The sequence below is a fragment of the Rhinopithecus bieti genome, unplaced genomic scaffold (assembly GCF_001698545.2).
Source record: "Rhinopithecus bieti isolate Rb0 unplaced genomic scaffold, ASM169854v2 scaffold_32422, whole genome shotgun sequence".
In the NCBI taxonomy this organism is placed as follows: domain Eukaryota; kingdom Metazoa; phylum Chordata; class Mammalia; order Primates; family Cercopithecidae; genus Rhinopithecus; species Rhinopithecus bieti.
This window is the reverse complement of record NW_016814631.1, coordinates 1,267,970-1,286,646: the sequence shown is the minus strand read 5'-3', so window position 1 is coordinate 1,286,646 and position 18,677 is coordinate 1,267,970. Positions and strand designations below refer to the sequence as shown.

Genomic DNA, 18,677 nt, shown 5'->3' with positions numbered 1-18,677 from the left:
AAAAAAAAAAAAAAAAAAAAAATAGGTAAATTCTCTCTGGGAACTTTGCTATTATGAATTCTTATCTTTTCTTTTCTTTTTTTAAATAGAGCTTAGCACAGACCGATGTAAAATGTGAGTGCCTAATACAAGAAATAGTTTTAAGTTATCATTTAATGCAAGAACTTTTTTTAGAAGGTTGTTGGCTTTTCTTTTCTAAAATTTCTAGTCCAAAACTGTCATCCTAGCATTCATATTTTAATTCAACTCCTCTCAAAAATGCTCTACATTTAAATGAAGGGAGAGAAGCCTTTTCATCCCTGGCATGAAAGGAGATTGCATTTGGCATTATTCACGACAGACATAATGTTGCAGAACATTTTGGAAATAAGTGGCTTGAATATTCAAAAAAGATGGAATGGGGAAGAGAACATAGGCAGAGAAAGGATATTTGTTATTTTTAGGTTTTTTTTCTTGCTTAGCTATTCATCTCTCGTCATAAAAGCTTTCTAGCTATCAGTCTTCAAACCATCAGTAAACTATGGTCTTGCCGTATAGATGTTAAAATTAATTTTAAAATATCTAATTTTAAAAAAATTTAACAAAACAAGAGCCTGTATTTATTTGTCAGGTTTAGCAAGCAGTTCAGAATCCATATCTACCACCTACTCTGCTACTCAGGTTGCCTCCAAAGATGTGAATTTGTGCTGTGAGGTTGAAGGAATTTCTGAAGCCCACAGACCACCTAGTAAACAAAGACTTGTTAAGATTCAATTCACAGAACACCCTGGTAGCCCTCAGATTATTGGTGGCTTTGGTTATTTTAGTCTGAGGCCCTGGCTTGTTGGCCTACAGGTAAAAGCCAGTAAATTTATAGCATATTTATTTTCTCTTCTCTATTCCAGAAAAATCCAAGATCGAACACAACAAAGGAAACTTTCCTTGCTGTTAATGATGGAAAACCTATTACTGAAACGTCAAGAACTTTATCCACCATCATCTCCCAAATAGGACAGCGGCTTGGCCAAAAAAGTTCATTTAGAGATGTTCTATTGTTAATGATCTGAATTTTACACGGTGATAAATGCTACTGAGGGTCGAATGCCATGCATTATGCTGAAATTTGTGCAGTGCAACAGCTCTCACCTGCTTCTATGGTATATATGAGTTCTGCATTTTCTCCTTTGTCTTTGTCCAGAGCTGTCACTTGCAGAACAGCTGATCCCAGAGCAGCAGATTCAAACACAGACGCTTCGTACAGTGGGTTGGTAAAATAAGGGCTGTGATCATTAGCATCCTCCACATTCACAATGACTCGGGCCAAGTTTCTTCGATAAGGAAACTCCTGATCTCTGACCTTTAGGCAAAATACAAGAAGTGGTGGGACTCAAATCTTAAATAGCAAAGAATTCACATGGCTATGTCTGGGGTGAAGACAAAATGAAATAATGCATGCAAAGTGCTTGACCCAGTTCCAGGCTTCTAGTAGGGGCTCAATAAATGGTAGTATCATCAAGTGAGGAAACATTGGGAGGAAATCGTGAGCAGGGGTTACAATACCTTTACTGTTCAGCCTAATGTCTGGCCTGTGGTCTGTGCTCAGTCTGTGTGTGTAGAACTGATGCCTTGATATCACAGACACAGTGCTGTGCTCTGGCTCTCCCCATACAGTGGCCTCCCCCTTATTTGTGTACACAGCTGATAACAGAATAGTGGATAGAGGCTCTTCTGCAGGGGCAACTAAAGACTGGAATTAATGAACACAATGTAGGGATTTCCATTCATCCATTCAACAAACATTTATTGTCACCTATCTGTCTAAGTCCCTGGCTTTGCTCTGGTGGTTCAGCAGTGAATTTGATACAGTTCCTGCCCTCAAGAAGCTTAGAGTCAAGTGGGAATACAAACAAGTAAATAGATGGGTATAATGCTCAGGGCTAAGTATTCTCATGGGATGCACTAAAGGTGCTCGCAGAATAGTGAGAAGAAACTAACCTAGCATTTCGCTTCCTGAAAAAGGTAACAAGAACAAGTAGGAGTGGTAAAATGGTGGTGGTAGCAGTGTGCGGCATTTTCAGGCAAAAAAAGCCAATATATACAAAAGTCTAGAGCTGAGAGAACCCTGACCATTGGGAAGATGAATCAAATCTTAATTTCTTACTTAGAGAAACGTTAAATAAAATGTCACACTTGACACAACCATTTGTCATTTTCTTCAAAGTGCTGAAGCACCCCCTTTCTGATTTCACCAAAAAACCTTGCTTGGCAGTTTTAAAGTTTCCTTTAGTTTGTATATGGCAGAAGCTTGCAAATAATCATTTCTTTAACCACAAGGTTTTGCCATCATTTGATGTAGCACTAATCAAATATGTGCTCTTGGCTTTTTCAATTTTAAACTCCATACCTGCAGAGAGATGTGAAGAAATTAGAAAATATACCGAAAAGAGCCAACAAAGAGAAAGGGGTTTTCAGAAATAGTACCTAGGAGGAATGAGTAAAATGACTAAAATGGCTTAGCTAGGAGAAAGGCAGTGTAAAGCACTTGTTTGCTCGAAATATTCAATTATGTAAGTGATAAATGGTAGAGGGTGACCAAATGGATTTCCGAGTTTGTTAAATAAAGAATGAACAGAAATGGCTTAAAGAATCATGAGAATGGAGTTAGTCACTAGCACAAGGTTTCTGCCCTTGGAGAAAACACATGCAGAATTAGCCCAGTGAATATGCTGAATTTCCCTGTCTGCAGACTGGTCTGCCATACCCAAGGACCAAGCTGAACTCTTTATTTGGGGATTGTTGAAATCTAGGTCAGTTCCAATTAAGCGTAAGCTCCTAGGGTGCAGGAACTTTGTCTTTTTTGTATCTTCAGTGCCTAGAAGAGTGTTTGGTGCATAGTAGGTGCTTGAGAAATATATGTTAAATGAATGAATGAAGGGCCAGAGTGATGACTGGAAGACCTCTATAAGTAACCCCATCGTTTCCTGGAGTCTTAGTTGGAAACTATAGCTAAGTGCATGACACTCAAACTTCCTCTTGTCGGGGAAGGTTTCTAGTCTTATGAAAGAAAAGTAAAACTTAGTGGAACATTACTTTCAGCTGCTTAGGAATTTATACTGTCTTAGTGTAGTATTTTAGCACCAATCAGGGCAGAAGATTAAGTCTGTCCTTCTACCTGGTCTTAAAGGAACACAGTGGGGGCTCTGACAGGAAGTGGCTGTGCAATGCTGCGGGGATTCTTGGCTGGTTGGAGGGATAGACTTCAGGCCATAAATTAATCAAGGATGTTTCTTATTAATCTCTATTTCCCAATTATGTGAACTAGCTAAGCACTCCTTTAAAAGTAAAGCAATTTCTCCTATATAATTTGGAGGTCCCATAAACACAAACTCAGATTGATACTCTCTGTAGGCTTTCGCATGTATTGAGATCTCTCTTGTGTGCCAGTATTTACTACTAGGTCCAATGCCAGTACAATAAGTAATAAATTGGTTTTCCAAATCTTTCCAAGGACTGAGCATTGCATAGGCTGAGTAAATGATTACCCTTGTGATTAACTTCTCAAGGAATGTCTTTTCAATTTTTCTTTGAAATCTTCTGGGTGCAAACGAACCCCAGAGCCTGGGAACATGACCTGTTCCTTCCCTCTCAAGTCAGTCAGTTTGGAGCATTTACTGAGCAGCCCCTGCTGCAGAGCTTATCTAATATTTTAGTTTGGCAAAATACAGAGTTGCTATCTAACAACAGTAATTCTTCATGGAAATAAAAGGCAAAATGAAAGCAATCTCTCTGTGAAAAGACTAAATTTTCAACTACTTACAAAATTTAGGGGCTCTATACTTCTGAAGGCTAATGTGTGTGGCCTGAACAGTCAATGGTTCTGTAGGAGAGCAAATTAGGATTTCGGTCCTACCATTATGTTGAGAATGTGCTTGTCCTGGGCCTCATGGTCCAGCCTCTCGGCAGTATAGAGCACGCCAGTGCTAGGGTCAATCCGGAATTTTCTCATGCTAATGGAGTCGATGCTGCTATGAACAGTGTAGCTCAGCTTGTGCTTCTCATCTCTATCTGTGGCTTCAATCTGCAAGATCTCTGTGTCTGGAAGCACATCCTCGGAAATTGTCACATCGTAATTCGGCTGAGAGAATTCTGGGCCATTATCATTATTATCCAGCACTTTGATAAATACCTATAGTTAAAAGAAGACAAGAATGATGACTAATGCCAATTTGCTCATTGCTAATAAAAGTATGCCCTCCTGCCTTTTTTCCCCCCTTCCATGTCCTTGGATCCTAGCTTCTAGTAGCTCTTGTAACACAGAGGAAGCTCTTTTATAAAAGCACTCTGTAATTAGAGGTTGACAATAAACCAGTAGTTTATATTAGCAGGAACATAAATTATGAGCTGATCAATATTCTCACTATTAATTGAACAGCTGCAACAGCCACTTGAAGGTGATAATTCTGTGGAATTCTTTGATGCACAAAGTATATGATCACAAGGTTACCTTAGTTTGTTAAGGTGCCATTATCTTAAGTTCTTATTATGTGTTTCTCTTGGTGGACTTCTGTGGAGGCAGTGACAGAATGGGAAAAGGGGCACAGAAGAGGCAAAGGAGCCAATGAGGTGGACTCAGAGCAATCACAGCTTCTCAATGGCAATGTCCACACACTGTGGTTGTCCTGATAGGAGGGGTCTAGCAAAGAATGTGGCTCTAATGACAGCTAAGGTACGAAGTTTCCCAATAAGTTTCCTAATTGTTTTCTTTCATAAAGCATTTTGTTATGTAAATTTTCAGACAAAATAAAACAGTGTAATGAACACTCCAGTATGTATCACTCAGCTTTGATAATAATCAATTGTTAATCTGGTTTCATCATACTGCCACTCGTCCCTGCCTATTTCCCCATATTATTTTAAAGCAAATCCCACCCATCATGTAATTTCAGTATGCATCTTTAAAAGACAGGACTCTTAGAATAAACACAAACACACACAATCCCATTGCTGCACCTAAGCAGAGAAAAGAGTAGGTCCTTAATATCATCAAACAGCCCATTGGTGTTCATACTTCTCTAATTGTTTTTAAGTATTTTTTTTCTTGAGCCACCGCGCCCGGCCTTAAGTATTTTTTAATCACATATATGCATATATATATTCATAATTTCTTTTAATCAAGATATGCAAATAAGGTCCAAACATTGCATTTGGTTGATACATCCATAAATGAGTTAATTATATTTTAATTTATGGGTTCTCCTTCAAACTCTTCTCTTACTATTTCCTTGGATTTTTTACTGTGTTATTGCTAGTATTGAAGAAACTGAGCCATTTTTTCTTTAGTTTCCACAGTCTGAATTTTCCTCATAGCGCCCCTGTGGTTGTGTTTTACATGTCCCTCTGTACCCTGTAGTTCTTATAAATTGTTTGATCTAAAAGATTTGCTAAGATTCAGTTTCCTTTTTTCTTGTTCTTCGTTTTTTTTTTTTTTGACAAAAATCCTTGATGAGTGATTTAGTGTACTTCCATCTGGAGATACATAGTATCTGGTTCTCTCTCTTGTTCTGTGATATTAGCAGACACTGGCAATCATTACACAGATAATTCATTAAAAATTTCAGATTGATAATGTTCTAATTCTATTATTTTCTTCCTTATTTATTAGCTGGAATAGTTCCCTAAAAAGAAACTTCTCAACTATTTGGTTACTGTGAAGTACATTTCATATAGGAAAGGTAGGATAAATAATTCTTTCCCTTTATTATTTTGAAATAGTGAGTTGGTTCCTTAGCTCCTCCCAAAGTGACAAATGAGGTACTCTTTTTCAACCATTATTATGAACTCATGAATTTAATAACATCCGATTTGTTCCTCTCTATTGCAGTTATTATATTAATGATGCATAAATAGCCCTACCTGTAGGAGCCTCTTCCATTTAGTTCTTGACATCTTTTGACATAACCCTAGTAGTCTAAGATAGCTTCCTTGCTTTCTGATAATTGCTACTAGTAATTTTTTCCAGTGTTATTTTGCACATTTTCTGCCCTAATCTTGAATTACCCATTTCTCCAAAATGGCTTGTTTTCTTTTTAGTTAGAAATGATATTTAGATACCATGGTCCACTGCTAGGAATACTTATTGCTACTGGATTGGCTATTATGTTTCAGTTTTATTCACTGGGCAGAGTCAGGAAAGGTTTGTGGTTTTATAAAAATAAATATTTCATGAGTTCATATTGCTACTTCCTATTAAAAATTAGAGCATCAAGGTTTTTACTTAATCTCATTGTTTTTACATTTGTATCTCCTTTTCCTCATGCTGAAATTTCTCATGCTTAATGACATCATCAAAATTATTCATTGCTTTATTTGAACCACATGCACAAAAATCTCAGAATAATTCCAACATTCTTATTATAATTATAATTATGATCATTAAAAATAATTTTCATATTATTTTGTAGTTTTTATTTATTTTTATAATTATATATGTACAATTATAATAATAAAATAAATTATAATTTATTCTTAGTTGGATAAATAATTGCAATTATTATAGCATAATTGTAATTAAAAATACTATCTACTTTCTATCAGGTGCTATACAGGTTTAAGAAGAACAAGCAAGAATAACCAGGAATTTATCCAACTAGGAATATATAGTCAAACCAGTGTGTTCAAAGTCACTTAGAATAGATCTTCTTGGTGTAGATGTGCCACCAACTAGATATACATCTAACATCATTTGTTTCCATTTGTGTTCAAATTTTAGACTTGCTTTTTAAATATTTAATTTAATATTATATGTAAAGGTACCAAAGTCAAATTTACAAAAAAAAAAATTTAAAGTAGTTCAGCTTCTATACCTTCCCCCTACACTCTATTCCCTTCTCCTACAGATAACTTTACAAAAATGTATGGTTTACTCACCAAACATTTGTTAATATAAACATACTTTATACACTCTTCCCTGCCATGCTATTTAACATTACAGTTACAGTTAACATAACATTAACATCAGTTCTCAACTGGGGAGGGTTTTGTCTTCCAGGGGGCATTCAGTAGTGTCTGGAGGCATTTTTGGTTGTCACACTTGGAGGAGGGCTGTTACTGACATCCAATAGGTACAGGCCAGGGATGCTGCTAAACATCCTACAACACCCAGGACAGCCTCCGCAATAAAGAATTATCTGACCCAAAATATCAGTAGTGTTGCTGTGGAGAAACCCTGCATTATATCCTGAAGATAATGCCATAGAAGTACAGAGATACTTTTCCAGTGAGTAGATGAATCAGTTAATTCAACTAGTTTTCTACTGGTGTTCATTTAAGATGTCTCCAATTTTTGATCTTAGAAAGAGTGTGCAAGGAAGAACCTCGTGCCCATTTTTAAAATATTTTTTGCTAGCATATATTTGGGTTCAGAATTGGGATGGTTGGATCAAAGTATAGGTGCTTAGTTTTATTATTATATATGTTTCCATATTTCCCCTGCCCAATGGTTTTATCATTTTGCGTTCTCATGATAATATGTAAGAATGATTGTTTCCACAACCTTGCCAACATAATATGTAGTAAGACTTCTAGATGTTTTGCCAATCTGATAGATGAGAAACGGCATTTCAGTATAGTTTTAATTTACCTTTCTCTTATTTGTTAGTGAGGTTGGAGAAACTTTTCATATATTTAAGATCCATTTGCATTTCTTTTTCTGTTAAATTATTTGTATCTCATCTCATTCTTCTACAGGTTAGATGGCCTCTCGTTCTTTATTTTTGGAAGTTTGGTGAAAAAATGTTTTCAATTTTGTCATGTATATTTATTTTGCTTATGGTGTTTTTATTTCTTTTTTTGCCATGTAAAAGTGAATACATTAATCTTTTTCCTTATTATTTCTGGATGTTAGTTCATAGTTTAGAATATTTTTTGAGCTTTCAGGTTATAAATGGACACATTCATTTTAAAATATGCATTTGCATGTTTTCTTTTCTTTCATTTACATCGCTAATCAAGTTGGAATTTTTCCTGGCATACTGCGATTATCTTCCATATGGCTCTCCATTTATCTCAATGCTACTCTTTAGAAGACCATCACTTCCCACTGATTTGAGAAGCCACCTTTATTGTACTCTATATTTACACATGCAGTTAGCATATTTCTGGATTTTCTATTCTGCTCCATTGGTTTATCTGACTTCTCATGTATCAGTACCAAAATGTCTTAATTATAGAGGCTTTATAGTACATTTTAATGTTTGGAAAGGCTAGGCTCTCTTTTTCTTCTTTCTCATGGTTTTCCTGGCTATTCTCGCTGGTTCTTCTTAATAAACCTGTATAGCACCTGACAGAAACTGGATAGCATTTTTAATTGCAATTATGCTATAAGGACAGGTTAATAAAGGAAAACTGACTTCTTTCTAATGTAGTCTTCCTATCCAAGAATATGGTTTGTCTTTTTTCATTTGTTCAATCTACTGTTTTACCTTTCTGGGAACATTTAGTTGTCCTTAAATAGGTTTTGAACACATTTTAAAGTTTATATATGTACTACCCTAAATAGAGTCTTCTTTTCAATATATACTTCACTGTTTTTTTTTTTTTTTTTGGTTATATATATGTAGGCTATAGATTTTGTATGTTAAATTTTAACCTGTTATTTTAATAAATTTTCCTATCACTTATAGAAGTTTTCTTTTCAGTCTTTTGAGTTTTCAGATATATAATTATACTACATGCAAACAGAGATAGTTCTACCTTTTTCTTTATGACACAAACTGGTTTATCTTGTCTAATTGCATTGGCTATTACAGCATGACAGTAAATAGTAGTGAACATAGTGATGCTCTTGTCTGATTCCTGACTACTAGAAAAAATCCTCTAGTTATTCTCCATTAAATATTATGCTAGTGTTTGGCTATATTTCAGAACATTATTTACTTTTAAAAATAAATGCAACCAGATTATGGCTATCTGCTTAAATGGCTCCACTATCACTCACTTTGGTACAAATATGCCTTTTTTGAGGAAGAGACAAGCGGTGGTGCTACCACCTCTATGCTGGGATAACTTGCCATTCAGAGTCAGCTGGATATGGGACAAGTTTGCCCTGTAGTAGTTTGTGGTAGAAAAAGGGTTAAAAAGTGTGCCAGTAAAGTTTTGGGTATTGTTCTTATCTCCACTGTATTTGCAGAACCATACTGGATTCTTTGAATGCCAATTCTTTCATTCAGAAAGTTCAAGTTAACTTAGTCAAGATGCTAAAATATTTGTGTTCAGTTATATTAATGGGAGGAAAAAGCCTTTCCGGCCAGCAAGCCTGCCCTGACCTTCATGCAGTTTCAAAGTTGATGTGCTGTTGAAAAGCTTGCCTCTTTTTGCTTGCTTTGTCTTAAGCCTAATCTACAGTCAGAACAAGTGTTTCTCTGTAAAAGACTTCCTTCTCCTCATTTACTTTTTATTTCCCACAGTCGGGGCCATTTGTGAGCTCCTGAACTAACAAACAAAGCAAAGTAACTCTCAAAGATGTTGTGTTCAAAATGGTAATTGAAATGCCTAAAGAAATACAATGAAATCAAAGCAGGAGGAAACCCGAATATAGGAAGTCTCTTCAGAGCTGGTTTCAATGCTGCCCACCACAAACACTTTGGGTTTTGCAGGCTCTTCTAAGCTAAGTCTGGGTAGATGCCAAGCTCTGCTTCACAAAGGCTCATGGTATAAATTGTCCGTGGGGCGAGCTGTAGGGTGAAGGCGCTGTCTTTTATTAGAACCAATTAAGTCCTAAATTACTGAAATTCTCTTCTGCCTCTGCTGGCATTTCAAAACCGTATTTAAAACATTCTATAGTTGTGATTTCAAGGGTGAAGCCCCTTGTATTCTCCTCAAGCCTGTAAGTTTTGTTTTTGAATGTATAAGTAGAAATATCACATCAGCTTGTACTTGTTCTACAGTTTATAAATCTGTATCACATTCATTTCCTAGACTTTATTATTTATGGTTTACCAGTGGGGAAAATGAGAATTAGAGAAGTTAAAACATATGGCTGAAGTCCCTATGTCAAGGCCACACTCAACCCCAGGTATTACAGAGCCAATTCTGTATTCACCTCATCCTATCATTTCCATGTGCATTAAGTTACACACACATTAAAAGTAAATGCATGTAACATTTATACACACAATGTGTACAAATATTATGTACTTTGCTATAGAGAAATCCTAATCTACAAAATAGATAACTGATTCCATTCTCATTTCAGGAAAATTCATATGAGGTTATTTTAAATATAAAGATCCCTGGTCCCTTTAAAATTAGAATCTATTTTCAAAAATTGATCTCCTCATAAGTTGTCAAGCCCAGATCTATTACACACAGTAAAATTTTATTAATATTATTTTATGAGACAGGATTTTCCTCTGTCTCCTAGGCTGGAGCACAGTGGCACAATCATGGCACACTGCAGTTTTAGATTCACACCTCAGCCTCCCAAGTAGCTGGGACAATCGGAGTGCACCATTGGGACCGGCTAATTTTTTGTTTTGTAGAGATGAGTTCTCGCTGTGTTACCCAGGCTGGTCTCAAACTCCTGGCCTCAAGTGATCCTTCCACCTTGGCCTCCCAAAGTGTTGGGATTACAGGCATGAGCTGCCACAACTTGCTGTAGGGTTTTTTTTTTTTTTTAATTAAAAAAGAAAGTCTTACATTTTAAGATTTGGCTTGCTGCCTTATTTTATCTGTATACATTTGTAGTTGTTCCAGCATTTTCCTAATCTAAATACACAAGGGAAGTGTAGGCCAGTGCCTTTTTTTTTGTTTTTCTTAGATGGAGTCTCGCTCTGTCACCCAGGCTGGAGTGCAATGGCATGGTCTTGGCTCACTGCAACCTCTGCCTCCCAGGTTCAAGTGATTCTCTCACCTCAGCCTCCCAAGTAGCTGGGACTACTGGCGCATTCCACCACCCCCGGGCTAATTTTTGTGTTTTTAGTAGAGACGGGGTTTCACTATGGTGGCCAGGCTGGTCTCGAACTCCTGACATCGTGATCCGCCCACCTTGGCCTCCCAAAGTGCTGGGATTACAGGCGTGAGCCATCGCACCCAGCCAGCCACTGCTTTTTTCACTGCCAAGAGGCAGATGACAGAAAAGGAGATGAAAGAAAAACCCTGATGAGGGAGATGCCCTGTGGGAGTCTGTTGTTCTAGGGAATCATAGAGCAGCTTTAGCAAAAGTGATTTGTTTCTTCTCCACTTTTAAGTAGGTTCAGGATGAAGGGAGGCGATAAAACAAAGTCCACATCTTCAAGGTAAAAACCTACTTTTAAAGGAAGCAGGCCAATTAGAAACTCCAAACACAGCAGTTAGAGATGACAGAGGAGGAATGAAATCCTCAAAGCACTGAAGGTCAAGACTAACCTTAGGAATTCAGGTCACAGCCCTACCAGCCCTAATACATGCAAGTCCTTTGGCAGAAAGACTGGCCAATTTCATTAATTGCCTTTGTGAGGTTTTAGAATTTTGGAGATTATCTGAAAGAGGCTTTTTAATCTCAAATTTGGCTGTGGAGCATACAGATACAAGTTGATTTTCCTATCTTTTAAATTTTATTTTAATTAATTAATTTTTGAGACAGGGTCTTTGGAGTGTAGTGGTGTGATCATGGCTCACTGCAGCCTTGACCTCCTAGGCTCAGGGGATCATCCTGCCGTCCAAGTAGCTGGGACTTATAGGCGTGTGCCACGCCTGTCTAGTTTTTTTTAGTTTTTGTAAATTCTGGGCTGGTCTTGAACAACTAGGCTCAAGCAATCCTCTTGCCTTGACCTCCCAAAGTGTTGGGATTATAAGCATGACCTCTGTACCCAGGCCTTTGATTTTTTTTAGAGACAGGGTCTCAGGGCATGATCATAGCTTACTATAACCTTGAACCTTTGGGCTCAAGTGATCCTTCTGCCTCAGCCCCTTGAGTAGCTGAAACTATATATGCCTGTGACCACCACACCTAGCTAATTAAAAAATTATTATTATTATTATTATTGCAGAAATAAGTTCTCATGGTGTTGTTCAGGCTAGTGTTGAATTCTTGGCCTCAAGGGATCCTCCTGCCTCAGCCCCGCAAAATGTTGGAATTACATGTGTCAGTCACCGTGCCTGGCCTTCCTACCTTTATAAGTCTAAAGGATTACTTGAATAAGAAAAACATTAAAACCACAAAATCACATGAGTCTCTGAATCAAATTAATGTAACTTTTAGATTATAATTTGGACATGGCTGTCTCTGCTTTTTTTCATAATAACATTAATAGCCACACACATATTTTACAGCCAATTTTAAGTTGAGAAATAAACATTAATAAAGCCTGTATGTGTCTAGCATATCACAGAGTCCAAGAATCTTCTCGTAATAGCTTATTTCATCTTATAATTTATGAGCCACGTAAAGTTTTATCCTCATTATGCCGAAGAAACTGAGTCTCAGAGCGACTGAGCTGCCTTCTCTAGTAACACAGACAGCAATTGGTTAAGTGCTGACTTCAACTTGGGTTGCCTAATTCTGAGTTGGTGCTCCTTTCATCATACCAGATGATTTCAATAATGAGTTAAAATGTGTATTTCATATATATATAAAAGTGTAGGAAAATGTTCCTGGACTCGTATATGATTTTGAGAAGAAGCAGGTTTATATCTTTTTACCTGTGTACACTAGGCAGGCCACCTAAGCAGTCTGTGTCTCAATTTCTCACTGGAAATGAGTGTAATGATAACACCTGATTTAAGTATCCCAGAGTTACAGGGAAAAGAAGCTTAAGAATGAGCCTTATTGCCAGGTGCAGTGGCTCTGTGGGAGGCCAAGGCGGGTGGATCACTTGAGGTCAGGAGTTCGAGACCAGCCTGGCCAACATGGGGAAATCTCGTTTCTACTAAAAATACAAAAGTCAGCTGGGCATGGTGGTGGGTGCCTGTAGTCCCAGCTACTCCAGAGCCTGAGGCAGGAGAATTGCTTGAACCTGGGAGGTGGAGGTTGCAGTGAGCCGAGATTGCGCCACTGCACTCCAGCCTGGGTGATAGAGTGAGACTCTGTCTCAAAAAAACAAAAAACAAAAAAAAAACCTTATTACTTCAATAATTATTATATAAATACCAGGTATCCTATATTACTATGTATTTTCATCCATTCACTCTTTGAAAGAGCCATGTTCTAGTTTCATTTAAACTTGCTCTGATGATTCAGTAACTCAGATTGGTTTGGCAGATATATGGGGAAAGTTGCTAAAATTCATAATTTCTCATCCTCGGTAATGTGTGTCTCTGGGGCCCAAAAGCTCAGTGGGTTGAAGTGAGAGCTATAAGGAGGCTGAAGTATTTTGCTCTCTTCTTTGAATGGCTGACTATCAGACATTCTGATAGCCACAGGCGGCATTAAGTTCTCCAAGCTGCCATCTTAAGGGTGTCTCCTTCATAACTAGTAGGGCCAGGTGAGTTTCTTTTCCTGCATTAGAACAGATATCAAAAATTTAATCTTGCTTTTAAGAGACAGCAGTGTGTAGAGGTTAAGAGAGCAGGATCGGGAACCTGGATATAAACCCTGATCTACTCTAGTTATTTAACCTTGCTTTGCTTCTCTTTCCTTATCTGTAAAACAGGCACGACAGTAGTAGGTTATTTTTCTATTTGTACTATAGGCTGGGTGCAGTGCCTCATGCCTATCTATAATCCCAGCACTTTGGGAGGCCGAGGCAGGCAGGTCACTAAAGCCCAAGAGTTCAAGACCAGCTTGGGCAACGTGGCAAAAACCCACCTCTAAAAAAAATACAAAAATTATCTGGGTGTAGTGGTGCATGCCTATAGTGTCAGCTACTTGGGAGGCTTGAGGTGGGAGGATCGTTGGAGCCCAGGAAGTCCAGGCTACAGTGAGCCGTTATTATGCCACTGCACTCCAGCCAGGGTGACAGAGTGAGACCCTGTCCTGGAAAAAAAAAAAAAAGTTACCATAAACTTAGAAGCTTAAAACACTGATTATCTCATAGTTGTGTAGGTGAGGACTCAAGGCTGAACTCAAGGGTTGGCATGAATGTGTTCCTTTCTGGAAGCTCTGGGGATGACTGCCCCAAGCTCATTCAGGTTGTTGACCAAATATAGTTCCTTGTGGTTGTAGAACGGAGGTCTCTGGTTTCCCTGCTGGCTGTCTGCTGGGAGTCTCTCTCAGCTTCTTAAGGCTGCGTTAATTCCTTGCCATGTTGCTACTTTCACATTCAAGTTAGAAATGATGTCTCAAGTCCTTCTCACATTTTGAATATCTTACTTCCCCTTTTGCTGCCTCTCTTCTGACTCCAGCTGGAGAGTTATCTGCTTAAGGGCTCTTGTGATTCAACTGGGCCTACCTGGATACTCCAGGATCCTCTCTGTATCTTAAGATTTATACCCTAATCATATCTGCAAAGTCCCATTTGCCATGTAACATAACATATTCATGAATCCAAAGATTAGAACATGAACATCTTCTTGGGGAAGTGAAGGAAGGAGAGCCCTGTTGCCTACCACAAATAGCACCTGCTTCACTGAGTAACTGTAAGAGTTAAATGATTTTGTTTTTAAGGATAAATATATGTAAACACTTGGGTTTTTAAATCTATTTCATGTGTTTCAGTCTGTTATAGTCATTATTCCATTACTCTTTTGGATATTCATATTATCCCATCTTTAATCAGTGGAAATCCATTTGCGTTTCCTCTTGTCATGCTTTACCATGATTCCAGTAGGCTTTTCTGGCAGGAAAAGATGCCCTAGGCTCCTGCTCCAAACCTGCAATTATCCATTTCTATGCAGAATCCTGACTCCTTTCCATGGTAAGTGGTATGTAAAGACCACAGTCTGGGCACTATGGGTAGAATTCCTCTTAAAATGACTTTGTAGTGCTACTTTATGTTTGGATGGATGATAACCCCATCCTCCTAGGCATTTCATTATTCCCACTCCTTATGGGCCTCTGTTTCTACCTGGATACTCTCTATTCCTCCCCTGCTCATAACAGCCAATGCTCCTTGTGATTCCTCAACTCTTTTCCAACCAGACACAGTACGGATTCCTTCAACCTTTTCATCGCCCTATGCCAGACACCCTTCAGACATCCTCACTCATCTCTGGGCTTCTAAGACATTAACACGAGGAACACTTCTGTAATGTTTAGTACTGGTAGTACCCCTTTCTCCCACAGACTCTTCCTTTAAAAAAAAAAAAATTCTCAAAGAGAGTTAATTTCCTGTTTGCTGTCCAGGGCTTTGGTGGACAAACAGTCCTTCTTAACCCAGAACAATAGTGCTTTGAAACACCATGGATAACAGGCAGCCCAGTGACAGAGCTGGGGAGCCTTCAGAGGACAATGATTCCCCCAGGTATGTGCATATGTTTCCCAGGGAGTGTCGGGGCTGCATGTTGAAATTTTAACTAGAGTTACTGGCTGAAAAAAAAAGTGTTAAGGAGTTAGTTTACCTTAACCATTTTTAGATCACATACCCATTTGAACATCTGATGAAAATTATGGACTTTCTCTCTAGAAAAACATATACACATGCCAAAATTTATTAACAAGTTCATGGGCTTCAAGGACCTTTTAGGAATGCAAACTGTTTTGTAGGGTTCAAGTTGTTTGTATAACTAGGTCCTGATTTGCATGGGTTTGTTAGAGACAGCAGGATTTGAAGTGGGGCAGGGGTCTGGATAAGAAGGCATCAGGTGCTGGTTTAAAATCACTCCAGTGAACATTAGTCATTCTTTGGTTCAGGGAATTGCTAATTCCGGTGCCACTTCATGCACTCTCTGCTATCATTCCACAACATTAGTAGTGTAGAGAATGAATAAGCTTTTAAAACTTGGGATAATTCTTGGGACACAGTGAGCACTAAAAAATGCCAGTTGATTTTAGTCAAAGAGAAGACTATTACAGAGCCACCAAAGGCAGCTATCCTGGGATGGCACATGAGGAACTGGGAAAAGCCCACTAAGATAAGATACCTTTGGCTTGGTGTGGCCACAGAGCCCTTGACAAGTTCTACCTCATGTGCACTGAGGATGCCTTAAGGCTCTGTCTTGCACTTTCCACTCCAGAACAAGTCAGAAAGTATCCAGAATAGCCCTCACTAAAGGACGGGGATGTAGCCACTGGATCTTCCACTTCATCTGAGGCACTTCATCTGAGGTAAATCCCATGTGTGCCTCAGAGAAACTAACAGGTGATAGGAATAATAACAACAGCAGCAGTAGCTAGTATTAACTGAATTCTTACTACATTTAGACCTCATGCTGATACTCTGCGTGCATAAACTCATGTAATCCTCATAGCAATTCCCATGTTGTAGGTATTGGTACCTCCAAACAACAAGACCAGGGTGCAGAGAAGTTAGGTGACTTGCTTGAGGTGACTCATCTGTTTTGTGGCAGAGTGGAGATTGGGATGCAAAATTACCTGCTACAAAGCCCATGCTGCCAAATACTAACATTGTATTACAAAAAGCATAATAATATCCCCTACAAAATAAAGAACTAGTTTATGCAGAGGCCCTTGTCCATCGTGCTAGGAGGTTTTTGTCAATGTTGGGATGCTGTATTCTTACGTTTAGTTCACTGGAATCTTTTCAGCCTAAAACCCACAGGACCTTCTTATGTTTTGTGCTCACACTAAGGAATCTCAGTAAAGAAAAGGATGTTTATCATTAGATATTGTAGCTCTGAGGCACAAGAATCCTGTGAGAGTTGGGAGAATAGGACAAAACTGAAGGTGAAGGAAGGGTTTTCATGTGGACACAGAATCACTGAGGATCTGATTTATTTGACATTTGTGAAGCCAAGTTCAACATGTTGTTTATGGATGACTTGAAGCCCTGTCATATCATGTTTTATGATTCCAAATGAACAAAGCAGAGAAAAGTTCCCACAGGAAAACTGAACAGGTGTTTTGGGGCTACAGGACATTTATTCAGTTATATGGTGAAGGTTATCTGTTTGATGGTAGAATCATTAAGTTGCCCAGGGTCATGCATGGGAACATGCTTTCATGGTTTCTAAAAGAAATCCAGAATGCCTTTTATTTCCCAAAACATCCTTTTGTAAAAGTGTTCTTGACATGGAGGGTGCTGACTAATTCAAAGAAGCACTCCCGCCACCACCACCAGGAAAGCTGTGGTAAATATGAGAGAGGCCTGGATGGGCAGGGGCTGGTGAGGTGGTCAGTCCCCAAGATAGCTCACTAGACAGAGTAATGACTTCCTGGTGGTAATACCAATGACATACAGGTAGGTACTTTGGAAACTCTTAGTTCCCACTTCGTACAAAGGTCATGACTCTGGAGACACAGAGTGACTTGAATGCTTTTGACAAGAAAATCTCTTGGCATCCTTTATTAACTTCCTTATCTTGGCCCTACCAAAAGGTGCCTCAAAGTTCACCTAATTCTCTAACTCCTTCTAGACAGCCCTGGAGATAAGCCTAACTGTATACTAGTCAGAAATAAAATAAACAAAAACAGGACTCAAACGGTGTGTACATTCAAAGTTTTATAATACATGTTTCCATATTAACTTGAAAAAAATGAGCGCATGTCAGTCACCTGGATTTAAAACTCTGAATCACTGTGACCTTAGTACTTAGCATCTAGAACTGCTCCTAGCCCATGGTAAGAACTCTAAAGATATTTGTGGAACAAATGCTGTTAAATGATTTATCATCTGGTTCTAATAAAATTCTAAAGTAAAAGTATCATTGATAATTTTTGTTGTTGTTAACATGAATTAGTTTTGTGCTTTGGAGATCCAGCATATCTGCTGCGTAGACTCTGCTGAATATGTATCTACTATTCATTCACTTGTTCCAAAAATACTCAATTTTTAAAATATCCATAATGGTATTCTGGGCATACTGAATACCATTTAATTCAACTGGTATGAAACTCTGGAGAAAAGTCTGGAAATGAATATGGTTTCATGCTTTATTTGTATTTTACTCAAATATGTCTTATGTTTTAAGTGGCACTAAAAGTCAAGGTTGAATACACTAAGACAAGGCTAATTTTTAAAACTTCAATTCCCATTTAAAATGAATTAACACTTAAGACAGCAATACAGCAGGTGGGTTGTTTTGTATTAGTCTTCGGGGCCGTGCTTTTGGACTGTGTGGTTCTCATAACACCCCAGCCATGGGTTCTTTCCATGTGTCTATATTTTAGCCTTGAAAATACCCTGGAACAGTATGGTTTTCGATAGGGTGACCATATAATTTATCGTCCCAAATGGGGCAATTTTCAGAGTTAATGGGGTCCTTGACCCTGGCTGCATGTCAGAATCACATAGGACTTCTGTGGCTGTATTTATTGAATTTCATATTTTAGAAAACTAATTTTGGTTTATTTTTACATTCTACATTCTTTGCATTTCATTTTGCTGATCAATGAACAATATATTACTTTCATGTAACAACTATGAAAAGTCAGTTAAGGGAAGGAGAATAATTACGCCAATGCCACAGACATAAATGGGGCTCTTTAAGGCAAACAGGGTCATATGATCATCCTAGTTACTGGGAAAGGACACAGGTTGGAGGATCAGAAATTGTTTCACACTGGCTGCTGTATTATGTGCAAGTCACTTCTCCTCTCTAAGGTTTTAGTTTATTCAAATGAAAAGTAAAGGAGTTGTACTAAAATGAACCCTATTGTTTTCTTC

General features: G+C 38.1%; 1 protein-coding gene across 1 annotated transcript in view; it reads right to left on the bottom strand.

Annotated features, from left to right (window-relative positions):
- FAT3 (FAT atypical cadherin 3) overlaps positions 1 to 18,677 on the bottom strand; it is a 725,482-nt gene that overhangs the window by 106,354 nt on the left and 600,451 nt on the right. The window contains exons 8-9 of the mRNA XM_017851631.1: positions 3,890 to 4,165; positions 1,126 to 1,336 (exon numbers count right to left, since the gene is read on the bottom strand). Of these exons, the coding sequence (XP_017707120.1) occupies positions 1,126 to 1,336; positions 3,890 to 4,165 (487 nt within the window). The remainder of the gene's footprint in view (positions 1 to 1,125; positions 1,337 to 3,889; positions 4,166 to 18,677) is intronic.